This window comes from Adiantum capillus-veneris, chromosome 15 (genome assembly GCF_014529385.1).
Source record: "Adiantum capillus-veneris isolate H3 chromosome 15, ASM1452938v2, whole genome shotgun sequence".
Taxonomy (NCBI): Eukaryota; Viridiplantae; Streptophyta; class Polypodiopsida; order Polypodiales; family Pteridaceae; genus Adiantum; species Adiantum capillus-veneris.
In genome coordinates this window covers 108,459,194-108,472,964 of record NC_140945.1, presented here as the reverse complement: position 1 = coordinate 108,472,964, position 13,771 = coordinate 108,459,194, and the positions used below count along the sequence as shown (strand labels likewise).

General features: G+C 40.9%; 1 protein-coding gene across 7 annotated transcripts in view; it reads right to left on the bottom strand.

Moving 5' to 3' along the window:
• LOC147441240 (uncharacterized) overlaps positions 1–1,267 on the bottom strand; it is a 162,907-nt gene extending 161,640 nt beyond the window's left edge. For 3 of the 7 annotated variants that reach the window (XM_086482922.1, XM_086482923.1, XM_086482921.1), the window contains exons 1-2: positions 858–1,265; positions 372–498 (exon numbers count right to left, since the gene is read on the bottom strand). In XM_086482922.1, coding sequence (XP_086339048.1) covers positions 372–498; positions 858–1,123 — 393 coding nt within the window. In that variant the 5' untranslated portion in view covers positions 1,124–1,265. Of the gene's footprint in view, positions 1–371; positions 499–857 lie in introns of all 7 variants that reach the window. The other 4 variants (XM_086482925.1, XM_086482924.1, XM_086482926.1 and 1 more) reach the window with 4 other exon arrangements.
• Positions 1,268–13,771: the final 12,504 nt, after the last annotated feature.

Below are 13,771 nucleotides of genomic sequence, written 5' to 3'. Positions count from 1 at the left end.
GAAGTGCAAGGACAATGCCCTACGATGTTGGCCAAGACCACAGTACAACCGTAGAAAACTCCAAGTTGGTCAACAAGAAGTCCACTTCCCTCAATTTATCCATAAACAAGAATGAGGTGAAAATTTCTCTCAAGCATTTGACAGTGAGGATGAGTCCTCTGCATCTTCATACAAGGCTAAAGGTAAGGCCTCTAGTTCAAACAAGCCTTGGCTTCCTGCGGATCAAAAGGCAGCCCAATGCATCTGAGGGTAAGGCATACCTTCATAAGGTTTGAACTAGCAAACTATAAGAAGGGCTAATATACTTGCAAATAGCATACAATCAAGAGATAGATTAAGTTTTCTTGTTAGGAATAAGAAAGATTTAGCACCTTTTCAAATGCACGTGGAACCAAATCCTTCAATGGAGAGAAGACTTTGGGTATAGGAGGCAGTTGCACTTCCTCAAAACTAACTGCGTCTTGTGAATTAAACCTGTTTACTGGAATGCCACCATTGCTGAAAATCTTCCGATGATTATTGAGTGCATAGGCAAAGTTGTTCATGCTAACAGACAACTTGCAAAATCCCCATCAATTTAATTCACAGAATTGAGATAAGGAATAAAGGCATGCAAACTGCACTAATTAGTAAATACACATCAGTAACATTGATAAATGTGAGTTTATGCATCATTAGACAAAGAAGGATAATGTACATGACCAGCAACCTCCGAGTCATGCAGACATTGAGGATGATGCCATTTTCGCGCAAGTATCTTACATCCAAATTATTCATGCATTTCAATACGAGGTAAGCACTGATCGTTGATGTATGCTAAGCACCTGGTCTAACGTTTTTTAAGCACATAGTCTAACCTGAAGTTAGGGTCCACGTTCCAGGCTGCATTTTGTGAGGGAATGGACAAAGATGATGCAGCTACGTGAGTGCATTTTCCCCACCCGAGGCGGCCGAAGTCCCCAAGAAAGGTTTTGCTTGAAGCAGCAGCAAGACTCTGCGAGAGACCAAGCTTCGAAGGACTCGAATTCAGCAAACAAATTCTCTGTGAAGGGGAGTAAGCATCAAGCAGACATCGTGGCCAAAACCTGCTACATGTCGCATTTCCGTCTGCGAGGGGTCTCATCGCATTCCACGACGTCACTTACCAGCTTGTGGCGTACTGTAAAACCCCATGCAAGAATTTTGGCTATGGATTGATTGCAACAAAATGGAGATGGTGCAGCTTGCACACATAGGCTGGTTACACACCAAAACGTGGGTGCCCATTCAACGTTTGGGTAAGCTTCACACACAAGCGCACATATCAAAATCAAAAATAGCGATAATGTAGCGAGAAAAGCTTGTAGCCTATATGCTACGCACGGACGTTAACGTGGAAATGCTTATCCATTTGCCTAGCCATGCATGGTGGCCTTTTTCAACTGTCAATCTTATGTCCGCTCTTTTTTTTCACAACAGTTTAATCTTTGCCATGTGGCAACGAGCTCGAATAATGTACTTGCCCCTGTTTGACGAGTTGTGTGTAAACACCCTAATTTTCTACGTAAATAAATAAAATTGCACATGTAGTTAGGACTTCTTGACCTTGACCTTGATCCACTGTTCTTTCCATATCTGTGTTGAGGCGTAAGTTTTATAACAAGTAAATCTTTACACCACACCACATGCATATATCATATATATATATATATATATATATATGAAAAACTATGTATATGGTACTCATTTTAGTGTTAGTGCCATCTTTGATATGTTGTTTGTCTCACTTGCATAGCCCCCATGATGATGCAACTCGCTTAGGGATAGCTTTAGACTAGCTGCAATCGCCAAGCCTACCAAGTACACCTCCCAACTGTATATATATATATATATATATATATATATGAAAAACTATGTATATGGTACTCATTTTAGTGGTAGTACCATCTTTGATATGTTGTTTGTCTCACTTGCATAGCCCCCATGATGATGCAACTCGCTTAGGGATAGCTTTAGACTAGCTGCAATCGCCAAGCCTACCAAGTACATCTCCCAACTGTGATCAAATTTTAGGATTAATTTCATGTCTTTCAAGTCCTTCCCTGATGTTAGCTCAACAAAAGGTTCAATCTTGCACTTACACTTCCACATTCTAAGCTTGAAATCCCCCATATGTCGTTGCCTTGCAGTATTGACCTCTTCACTCTAGCATGGCCCTCTATAAATTGATCAACCTATGTTTTTGGAGGTCGTCGTCCACTAAAACTCTCAAAGTATTTTCAACTATCTAAAACTGAAAAATTTCAGTTGAGTTTTGAGCTAGCCTTTAAAAAGACCTGGCAAAATGCACAAGTTATAGTGTAAATACCGGCCAAAACTTCATTTTTTCGCCTAAAAACTAGTAAAATTTTGAGCAAGCCCTTATTTTCTTAGGGCAAGCTTGGTAGAATACTGGGATTTATTTTTTTGTTTTTCTAATTTTCAACTTGGAAATTTACACTACAAACCGGGGGTATGGGAGCATTATGAGGGAGAACTCCCTCTCTTTTGTTAGGGTCATAGCCAAGTGTGGCTAGTCGGATAACCAAATAACCTATCCAATAATCCTTATTCATACTCTTCCAATAGAATAAGGAGTAACATATTGCTACACACTCCACTCAATCTCTCTATCTCCTCTCCTCCTTTGTGGAGGCACTAGAGCCTTGCACACACTCGGCAACCGTTGGTCTCACACTCCCTCTCGTGTGTGTAATCTTTCCTATAGACACTTTAGACTTGCACACACATAGAGGGAAGTTACACTAGCGAACAAGAGAGTGGATGGAGCGAGAAAGACATACAAGAGAGCTTGAAGGTACTCACAAGAAAGCTCAAAGTTTCAGACCTAGGTTTTCAACATCGAGCAGCAAATAGAGATAGGAGCAAGACCACATCCAAAGGATAAGCCTCTACATGTAGGAGCATCGAGTGGGCCCCATATTTGGCCTCCACAAGCACACACAGACACAGGCATACATGCATATTTGTGCTTTTCTTTGGATTGTCAAAGATTTCTACAACCATATGCTTTTGACTTGATGTATGCCTACATGTGGATGAGAGACCGAGTCTCTGAGTTTGTGCATAGCCATAGATTGGCTTATTGGATTGCTTCTATAGGTTCTTGGATATACGTTCATAGCTACAAGGAAAGGTTACGGTCCTATACTTGGCAATTTCAAAGTTTTATAGCATATTTATTCATTGTGGGATGCCTATGAGCTTTTGATCGCTCTATCGTTTATACATTTATATGATTTTGTACTTCTGACTACAATTGAGCTCCCTAGTTGAGCTCTTTTGAGGGATTGTTGATTGCATCTTCACTGGTGCTTGTTTATGCACAAATTCTTTTTCTCACAACATTGATTACTTTGTTACAAGTACATTGAGTTGCTTCGGACACTGCCATTGTACGTCGATTGTGGAGCCATATTGGCATTCATGGTAGTCCTGATCATTTTTTAAATGCAATCAATAGATGGTCATTACTGAGAAAGACCATAGTCCTAAGTCTTTGCTCAGCCTTTGGAGAGTCATGGTGAGGTTTTATTGAGTTGGAGGATTCTTAAATGTTGAGATACTTTTGGTGATACAGGTAGTTGGAGTACCCCTTATATGAGGCCTCGCCATAGAATATACATAGAGAGGACTAGGTGCTTTCGATATTGTGTTCTTTTGGGTCATTTGTGATGATTCTTTGATGCGCCTATAGTTAGTTGACACTCTTTATGCATTTGTTTATGCTTTGGATAGCATTTTTACTCATTTTAGATTGAGATTTTTCTCATTTTATTGTGAAATCTCTGCCAAAATTTTCCTAGATCCTTGTCATGGTTTTGACTCTTGGTAGTTATATCTTCTAGCTTTGAAAAGGACATTTACAACATCTAGAAGTTTCATGGCACAAACTTTAGCATCTGGAGGGAGCATATTCAAGATGTTTTGAGCCAGATTGGTCAATTTGAGCCATTGTGTGAGCGTCAAGAGGGTGAGGGTTACACAGATGCCCAATGGAAATCACTTGATGCTAAATATAAATGTTGCAAACTTAAAGATTGAAATGATTGCAAAGACTGGAAATGGAATATAGACTACACTAGAAACTAAAATTGAACACTGAAACTGGAGACTGGAACTGGAATATATTCAGATTAGTATAGGCAAAGTACAATTGTGTGAGCCAAGCTTGCTTTGGCATAATGATTAGGGTTACAAATTACAAGAGCATGAAGAGGTCCAAGGCACTAAACAGGGATAGTGAAGAGTCTGCCCAAAATGACTAGTCGACAAGATATCCCGCAAAATGAATAGTGAACCCTATATATAGCCACTAGAAGGGGCCTCTAACCGATTGTCCACTATGCCAATAATTGCAATAACTGACCTTGGGAATTTTTACCCTAGCCACGCCCATCTATTCCCTTAACTGCACTTGTTCCCATGATCTACATTCCTATTCTGGTATATTCCAAAATTTCAATAGTTATTGATGATCAAGCAAGCAGTGTCAATCCATCGGTTTATCTGGAGCCTTCTTCCTCGGAGGCCAGTAAAGGACCGTTGATAGTGAAGTGGAAACACATGGAGCACTGAAATCGACCCTTTCTTTCTAAATTAAGCTATAAGTGGCTTCCTTCTATTGCTACTCTTTGCGCTCAGTCGTCATTTCTATCTCATAAGGTGTTAAGGCCTCACAAATCTTTGTATCAGTCTCATACAAGGTTTTTCCCTTTGGTTAATCGGGCCCTTGAAAATTTATGGCAAAACAATGTTGTATGGATCATTCCTGTTGTCTGGCAGTGGCTGATTTTCTTTGATACGTGCTTCAAACAATACTTCAATCGTTTCTCTGAATTGTGGTTCAGAAGCTGCCTTGTTCGCCAAATCTTTTTTCAAAATTTTGGAGGCTTCGACATTTAGCTAAATAAACTCATCATTGATTCTAATCAGCACACAGATCTAGCTTCACCATTGCCCCATTTTGAGGTGAAAGTTCCTCAGATCTGCTTTCAATTCTTCTATTACCAACTTCTCTTCAACTTTATTCAGAGCCTCTTGCCATGAAACCCACTCAGCTTTTCTCCTTTCATACCATTCCCTCAACCAATTGACAATCCAAATATATCTTTGTTTGCTAGCAGGCTCAATATACCTCGCGTACAGCGCAAGAAAGAAGCGTTGTAATTCTTCCTCCTTTGCAAGGATGGCATAGACTAAAACTGGCATGAAGTTCATCACCATCTAATTTTCTTGTTGCATCATTTTCCTAATAATTCTGTCCATATGGTAGAGGCTCTTGAGATGCCTCTCTTGTTCCCTCAATGTCATCTTGGTCCTTGGCCCTTTACTACTGGTGGCATTATTTTCCCGTAGTGTCTTGATCCTTTGGTCCATGACTCCTCTCGCACTCTGCATCTGAATCAACGTTTCCTTGATCTAGATTATAATATCCTTCATGCACTAGTAGGTTGGCTTGGTTCCTAAAAGCATCTCAAGCTGCAATCCAAGAGCCTTCAAGTCGTTGATAGAGGTATCCTTGATGTGGGGATTAATCAACCGTAGGTGATGCCATAGACAAAGGTGGAGCACGGCACAGAGCAAGTTTCACAAGTCTTTGCAGTTAAAGTGAAGGGTTTTGCACTCATCTCATTGTTATACGTACACATGCCATGAATGCTCCACTCCTTTCCTACCTTGGTTTTATGTGCACTATTTTTTGTGTTTACTTCATACAATGGTCGATCTTTATCCTTATTATTGAGGAGATTCTCTAAATGATTGTTGCATCTATATCCAATTGGTGAACGTTATACTGTGTTAATCTTATTGATTTGTCAATTTTCTGAACTTGAACTGGGACTTGCTATAAGTAGTATGTTGGCTCTAGAGATTCTTTGAGCTGCAGTATTTCCTTTCTTTGACTTTCTAATTTGACAATTTCTATTACTAGTCCTTGCTCTAGCTTAATGAGATCACCTTTTTTTATGGAACTCTGAATTTCCATGATTCGGCTAAGAGCATTGAAGATTATGTTCAAGTCTGGATGGTGGCAACACAACCATCAATTATGGTGCCAAAATATGTTCTGTTCATTTGGTATCTGAGTACAAAAACATAATAGGAAATTGTCAGTGTCTTTGAAGAGTCTATCACTTAACTCCTGAAAAGCCTAAGAGCTTGCACTCGACTTGATTGGTCTCTCTATTACGGTAGCGATAACAGTAGTAGTCGATCAGATGTGTCGATTTGTTCTAGGCTCTTTTGGAGCTCTATGGAAGCGTGACAGTAGTAGTCAATTCAGATGTGCAGATTTATTTTGGGCTCTTTTGGAGCTCTATGATTGTTTCGGGCATCATGCTAGGGATGTGGAAGCTAAGTGCATGCTACCTCCCTAGCTGCTAATTCTTGTTTCTTATCAAGTGGGGTTGTTGCTGGTTTCTTTGTTCTAGTACTAAACTTGATTTCTACTTTTTTGGTTGTTGGTTCAAATGTCCCTTGCTCGTTTCTTTGTTTTAGCACTAAACTTGACTTTTACTTTTTGGTTGTTGCTTAGATGTCCCTATTATGTCTTTTTCTAGAACCCCATTTGTACCTTGTCCAACCAGTAGTATTGTCTGATTTGTTTGAGTGTCCATATCCATCGTCTGTTCCTTTTGGGCTTTAGCCCCACTCAACTTTAGTAGCAAATTTTTCACAGTTACGTGCTCTAGGATTCTAGTGGTCGAGTACAGATGCTTCCACACTTACCAGGCCTTGAATGAATTCTAGGTCTTGACCTTTACTCTCTAGGTCACCACATCGCTAAATAGAATTGAACTGAGAGTGATAGTTGGTTATTGTCCTTGCAGAATTATACTAAAAAGTTATTCTGATAGATAGGTTGGATTGTTTTTGAGACTGGTGACCTCAACAACAAATCTATATGTTGCTCTATGTTCCAGTCCAGATACTAGAATGCCTTGCCCACCTGCATTTCATATAGAAAATTGATAATTGTATCAACAGTGCATGGTTGTGCTTTTTGGTTAAATGGAAATCTGAAGATATGCGACATAGTAGTAGCAGTAATCTAGAGATTCCAACCATTAATTACAATTGTTCTTACTTGGCATTAAAGGTCTCCACCACTTGCTCGGTGATGTTGGAATCAATGGGTAAATTGGAAGCTTCCAAAATAACCATCATTCCCCACTTCTACAGCAATTACATTTCCCTATCTTGAATGGTATACTTGCCAATAGGTTGATAAGATATTGTCAGTTGAGGTGGCTTTGGTACTAACCCCTACTTTGATTTCTGCTATGGCTTGGTTTTGCTCGTCGAGGATCACCTGCATAGCTTTTGCGAATACTGCACCTTGCTTCCCTATCTTTGAACTGTGTGAAAGTGGTTGGGTAGACAACGAGAACTCACTTGATGAGGTGGGTGAAGGAAACCAAGTGTGCAGAGGCATCTCTACACGTATAGCAGCTAGAGGAGAAGATGTTGGAATAGGAGAATCTACAAGAGAAGGTTGTGTGAGCATAGGAGGTGAAGGAATGCTCACAAGGTTGCACACCCTCCTCATACTTATTCTAATTTGAGCCATGAATACTACACTCTTTGCTTGCCTCGCGACTATAGCAGCCAATATTGATGTGGCATTCATGCATTGGTCTTGCTACCAAAAAAGATACGCATTTTAATGCGTCGTTAGTGACCGTTATGGACTTATGATCTCTTTTGATTATCTGGTAACTTTGACTGGAGTTTTGCAACCCTCATATCATTCTTTAAATGAATTTCATCAACTATTTTGACCCTTTTTGGTATGATAAAAAAATAGATCCAATGGAGGGCTCTCAAAATCACATGTGACAATGCCTTAGGAACGAGGTGCTAGAGGTTTTGCTGGTCTGGAATATTACAGCTTAATATTTGCCCCATTATAGTCCCTCATTAGCATCAATCTAGAAAAAACCTTTAGTCTCACTATGCCACTAGAGAAAACCAAATCTATTTCATACGGTCCTAACAATGCGATCTTTATATTGGGTTTTTTTGGGCCTAACTTTGACTAATGTAGCAAAACCAAATCCCCCTTTTCGAACTCCCTTACTTTCAACTTGCTATCATGCCAGTATTTTCTTTGTTGTTGTACTACTTCTTGTTCTAGAATTTCTCTTTGTTTGATTTCATCCAGCTTAAGTAGCTCATTCAATCTCTTCTTCAATGTTGAGTTGTAATCCATATCATGCTCTATAGCCAACTTAAGACTGGGGACCACAAATTCCAATGGTACCACTGCTTCAATTCCATACACCATTTTGAATGGTGTCATACCAGTTGTAATCTTATAGGCTGTTTTGTATGCCCAGAGTGTTGTCTAAATCTTGTCATCCCAGGTGTGAGGCTCCTTATGAACTATGTTATTAGAATTGTCTTAACAGTCTTGTTGCTACTTTCAGGTTGTCCATTGCATATGGGAAGTACGATGTAGACTTCTGATGCTTGATTGAGAAGATTTCAATGAAAATCAGAATAGTTTCAATAATGAAATGGGTGCCCTAATATGAAACTATCTCAATTCTATAGTCATATCAACATATGATGTGTTCAAATAGAAATCAAGCTCTTGACTTGGCTATGTTGTCAGGTAATGCTTTACCTTCCACCCATTTACTAACATAACATGTAGCCATGATTATATACTTATTCTTTTTGGGCCTGATCTTCTTGAATGGTCCCATGAAATTCAGACCCCATTTCATGAATATTCCTAATGGATGTATCGTGGTTAGAGGTGTCATGTCTCTTGCAGTGTATTTCCCCATTCTCTGGAAAATATCACATGTTTTGCAAAAGGACCAGACATCTGACATCATGCGCTACCACCATAACCATGCTTGCAAGATCTTCTTATAAGTGATTTTAGTGGAAAAGTGTCCCCCTGAGTTGCCATTATCAGCCTCAGTAATGACTTGCATCCTTTCTTGCATTGGTATAGATCTCCTCAGACCCCATCAATACCCACCCAATCTATGCAAAGATCCATCTATAATAGTGAATTTCAAACTTTTGATTATAAGGGCCTTCTTACTGGACTTAGACTAGCCTTCTAGAAAACCTCCATATTGCAAAAAATGATATACATCTTGCCATTTTGGGTATGGCCCATCCATTGCCATTGTCTGAAATAGTTCAACATTCACCGGTTCATCCCTTAATGACGTTGCTAAAATACCTTCAATGCTTCTGGATAGGAAATCAGCACCACAATAAGTCTTGCCTAGTTTGTGGAAAATTCTGATTTCAAATTTCAATAGGAACATCATCCATCTGTCTTCCTCACTTGATGGTCCAAATGAAAGAAACAATTTTTAACCAAATAATGCCTAAATTTTGTTTCACTAAAAACCATTCCAAGTGCCTCACTTTTGTTGTTGAATATGCTTGCCCTACCATGCCGAATCTTTGACCAGTAAAATATACTAGATAATCTATTTTCCCATTAGGTTTTCCTATTGCCATACCAGAAGCATCTACAAGAACATGGAAAATAATGTCCCAATCGGGTGTCAAAGGATCGGCTTCATACTAATGGCCTCCTTGAGAGACTCAAAATGCCTCACATTTTGGGATCCATCCAAATTTAACTCCCTTCTGGGTCAATTCATGCAATGGAATGGCCTTTGTTGCTAACATATGAATAAACCTTCTATAAAAGTTGGTGTACCCCAAGAATGAGCTTAATGCAAACATATTCATTGGTGATCTGGCTTGCTGGACACTTTGGATGTTGTCTTCAACCATTTTTATACTGTTTTTGGACAATACATTCCAATAGTTGTCCCTTTCAAACCATGAATACCGGTTTGAAGGGATTCAGACAAATTCTTCTCTCTTTGTATCTCTCAAATACCATCTCCAAAAATAAGAGGGTCTTTAGTTGAGAACACTATAAGATCACCCACAAACATTGCCAGAAATTTGTGCAAAAACTCATTGAACATCTCCATCATACATCTTTAAATGGTTGTTGGAGCATTACATAAACGGAATGGCATTACTAGAAACATGAAAGCTCCCCGTTCAAAGATGAATGTCATTTTTTCCCGATCTTCTAGTGCTATCTTCAGTTGGCTATACCCACTACATCCATCCATGAAGCTGTACATTTCATGGCAGTTATCTCATCTAGCATCATATATGTGATTGGCACAGGAAATGGATTGTCAGGACACGGGTCCTGTACCCTAAGAACTAGGCTAGGCAAGGACTACGGCCAAGGGCCGAGCTAGGCAGTGTGGACAGGGGATCCATCTAGGGAAAGGGGCTAGGAGCCCACCTATAAAGGGAGGTTGGGAGGAGGATCCAGAAGAGCCTAGTTGCCTAGTTTCTTACACTTGTATCAGAGCTCGGTGGAGGGGGGAGCTATGGAGGAAGGGGGAAGATGGCCTTTCATGGTGGAGTGCATCTCTCTCTTCACTCTCTCTCTCTCTCTCTCTCTCTCTCTCTCTCTCTCTCTCTCTCTCTCACCGATTATGGAGGGCGTGGTCCTCAAGATTGGGGCTTTTTGCATGTTGCATGCAAGAAGCAAGGCGATTTTGTATGGGCTGCTGTCCCAAGCCAGGGAGGAAGGAGAATCCGAGGTCTGCTGGTTGGTGTGCTACCGTTCTTAGCAGGGGTTGAAGGCGGGCATAGCCCCTAACGAGGGGAAGACACATAGGCGGCCGGGGTGGAAGGCAAGCCGCAAAGGGCCGCGGGCACAGCTGCTAACGAGGGGAAGACACACAAGAGCATATAAGCCAAATCGAGCGAGGATGAGCTCGTTGGGAGCGCGCGGAGCGTAGCAGCCCAGCTCGTTTTTGCACCGCCGGCTTTCGAGCTCTCTACAGAGCACTTGGGGCGAGACAACTTCCTGCATACGACGCCATCACCATTTTACTGATTTTTTTTCTTTCATCGTTCAAAAGGGCACCCTTAATTAGGAAAATCTCAAGTAAGGGCCGTTACCCGCGACAAGCCTTTGCAGGCTGGTTAATAACCATGGGAGGTTTACAGAGGCCGTACACGGCTCGATGGGTAGCATGGAAGATTTGGCAAGGTGCCGTTACAGTTTGAGTCTGCAAATTTTCCAGTTTCGTTGCAAGCTTCACGATGACCAAGGAACACAACCATGCATACGAGCATGATCGATAGAGTTTTCATGCATCGGTTGAAGCCGGGATTCAACATGCAATCACATTACGCATGCAAGGCTACCAACAAACTCAAGGACATCCAAAAACCTGCCAATGCTAAAGCCATATCTTTTGATATAGAGCACTTTCGGTACGAAGGTATTGGCAAGGCACTGATATGATCGTCAGTATTTGAGCAAGGCTTTGACTCAAGCTTCGAGGTTCAGGGATGCTTGCAAACGCGGGCAGTGTGGCTGATACGACAAATTGCTCGAAGGCATTTCGCAGGTAAACAATAAGAGGTAAATAAAAGATTTTAATATGGCTTTGTTTTCCTCAAGAACATGTTGCATCAAGACACGAGCAAGGCTTGTACGAACCGTGTGGTAATCAAATTGCTTGCACGCATGGCTTGTCCGGTGCATAAAAACCTCGCACGGTTGGATCATGCCGAGGGTTGTGTTTAGCAAACTTTGGTTGCCCAAAAACCAATGACTAGTTTGACGACCAAAATCAAGCAAGGCTTGAGTAAGACATGATCTCGTTTCACAGCAAGGCTTTTGTCCATGCCTGGTAAAGGTTAGGGCATGGTAGTGCTAGAGAATCTCATGGAGATCGGCATGGCCTGTGGCTAATCTTGATGAAGGAGGCAACAGGTGCTCGATAGGACCAACTATTAACAACCATTTCAAGAAGCTGTCAAGCAAATTGTTAGGGCCTGATTTCTAGACATCATTGGATCAAGGCTTTGTCTCCGTAAACAAGCCAAGCAGGTACGAGGTCGACTTTCTTTTACTAGGACATTTGTCGATGAGCAAGAGTATCTGTAGCTCTGAGGCATGGTAGCATCCACAGTGGGTCTATTGAAAAGTATCATGCAAAGACAAAGACTTCCATGTTCGGCCTATGCTATGAGCATACACAATTGGCTCGAAAATTGACAATATGTTTGTAGGTTATTTCCTATTGCAGGTTATTTCATTATGTACCAGACGTGGGTAAGGGATATACGAGGGCATCTGTGAAGATATTGGCTATGAGCCGTTTTGGAATGAGTTTTTCCTTCCAAATTTCATGACAACTGGTTGCAACAACAACGACCAGGTTAGCCAAGTTTAAGTTTTTCTTGTTTTCCCTGTTTACACTTTACTTGGCAACTACTGTCATTGTGCAAAGCAAAGTGCTTTGGAAATTTTATCTGAAGCAAGGCTTCTCCCTTGTGCCAAGGTACTGTCCAATAACTTGGCATCACGGGCAGTGGCACACAAGTTTGGGGAACTAGCAAAATGGGAATATCAGCTCACATAATCCCTACCAGTCTAAAATGTGCAAGGCACTTATGGTTTTGGTTCTCACGGTTGAGGCCATTACTCTCCGCAAGGGCTTACAATTTTGCATGCAAGGCATGCTAATGAGGAGGATTCACTTCTACCGCCTCATGAACGCTTCCGCTATAACACCAGATACTTTGTCAAGGACAAGATAAGTTTTGGATTGTTTACCATGATTTTTGGGTCGTCACAACCACATACACGGTAAGTGGGTCAGTTTGTGATTTGTTTGTGTTTTCATGTTCCCTCTCTCGATGAGAGAGTCATAGCAGAAAATCGTTGCATGCTTATACAATAAGCTGCACGTTAGGCATAAGATGCACAAGAGCATGGCAATCAACTATACAGGTCATAGTCGTTTAAGCTAAGTTCCTCAGCCCAGCATGCTCTTCTTCTCTCATTTCTATCTTCTATAGAAGAATAATGAAAACTTTTATGAATATTTTGCTATATGTTTTGTTTGGGAGTTAACATGAGCCAATACGCTCTAAACTCACCTAGAAATTGGCCAAGATGCCATTCACATTAGCTTTCATCAGTTTATCGATTGAACACTAATTGCTGTAAGAGCTAGGAGCCACATACAGGCTGGCTAAGAGCCATTGTCAGATTTTGGGTAGGACCCAACTATTGGCATTCCTTGGGTGATTGTTCTTAGGATCGAACAGATTTGCCCAGTGGAGTACACATCGAACATATTGACGTTAATGGACAAGCAAGAGTCTTGTTATTTCGGAGGATTCGGGTGTCATTTTTGCACTACATGTTTCTAGTGCAATTGAGTTTTTGATACTCTTACACTTACATCAGCTGATCTATACCATGGAGTCTAGAGGCAGCAAACGGTTGAGACAGCATGGCTCTTGACACGAGCTAGGCATTTGTCTATGGACATACTGTTCTTGGGTAAGACCCGGCGGGTGATGCTACATCACCCCATAGGCATTAAGGATCACAGTTTGATTTGCATTGAGGATCACCGTTGATCTCTCCCAGTTCTACTTTCAAGGAAAGAATTCTGCAATCTACCACACGATAGCGGAAAAATTCAACTTTTCAAGTTGATTTCAATCATTACGTACACGGTTAACTATGTTGGTTACTGTTACTTGCTAGTTGAGCAGTTTCTACAAAGGGTCTTACCAAAGGGTTTGACTATGTAGATTTTAACCAAAGGGGTTGGATTGCGAGGACAACACCCATGGTTCCCACTGCAATGCTATTTGTTTTTTCAGGTAGGAGACGTGCTCCTCT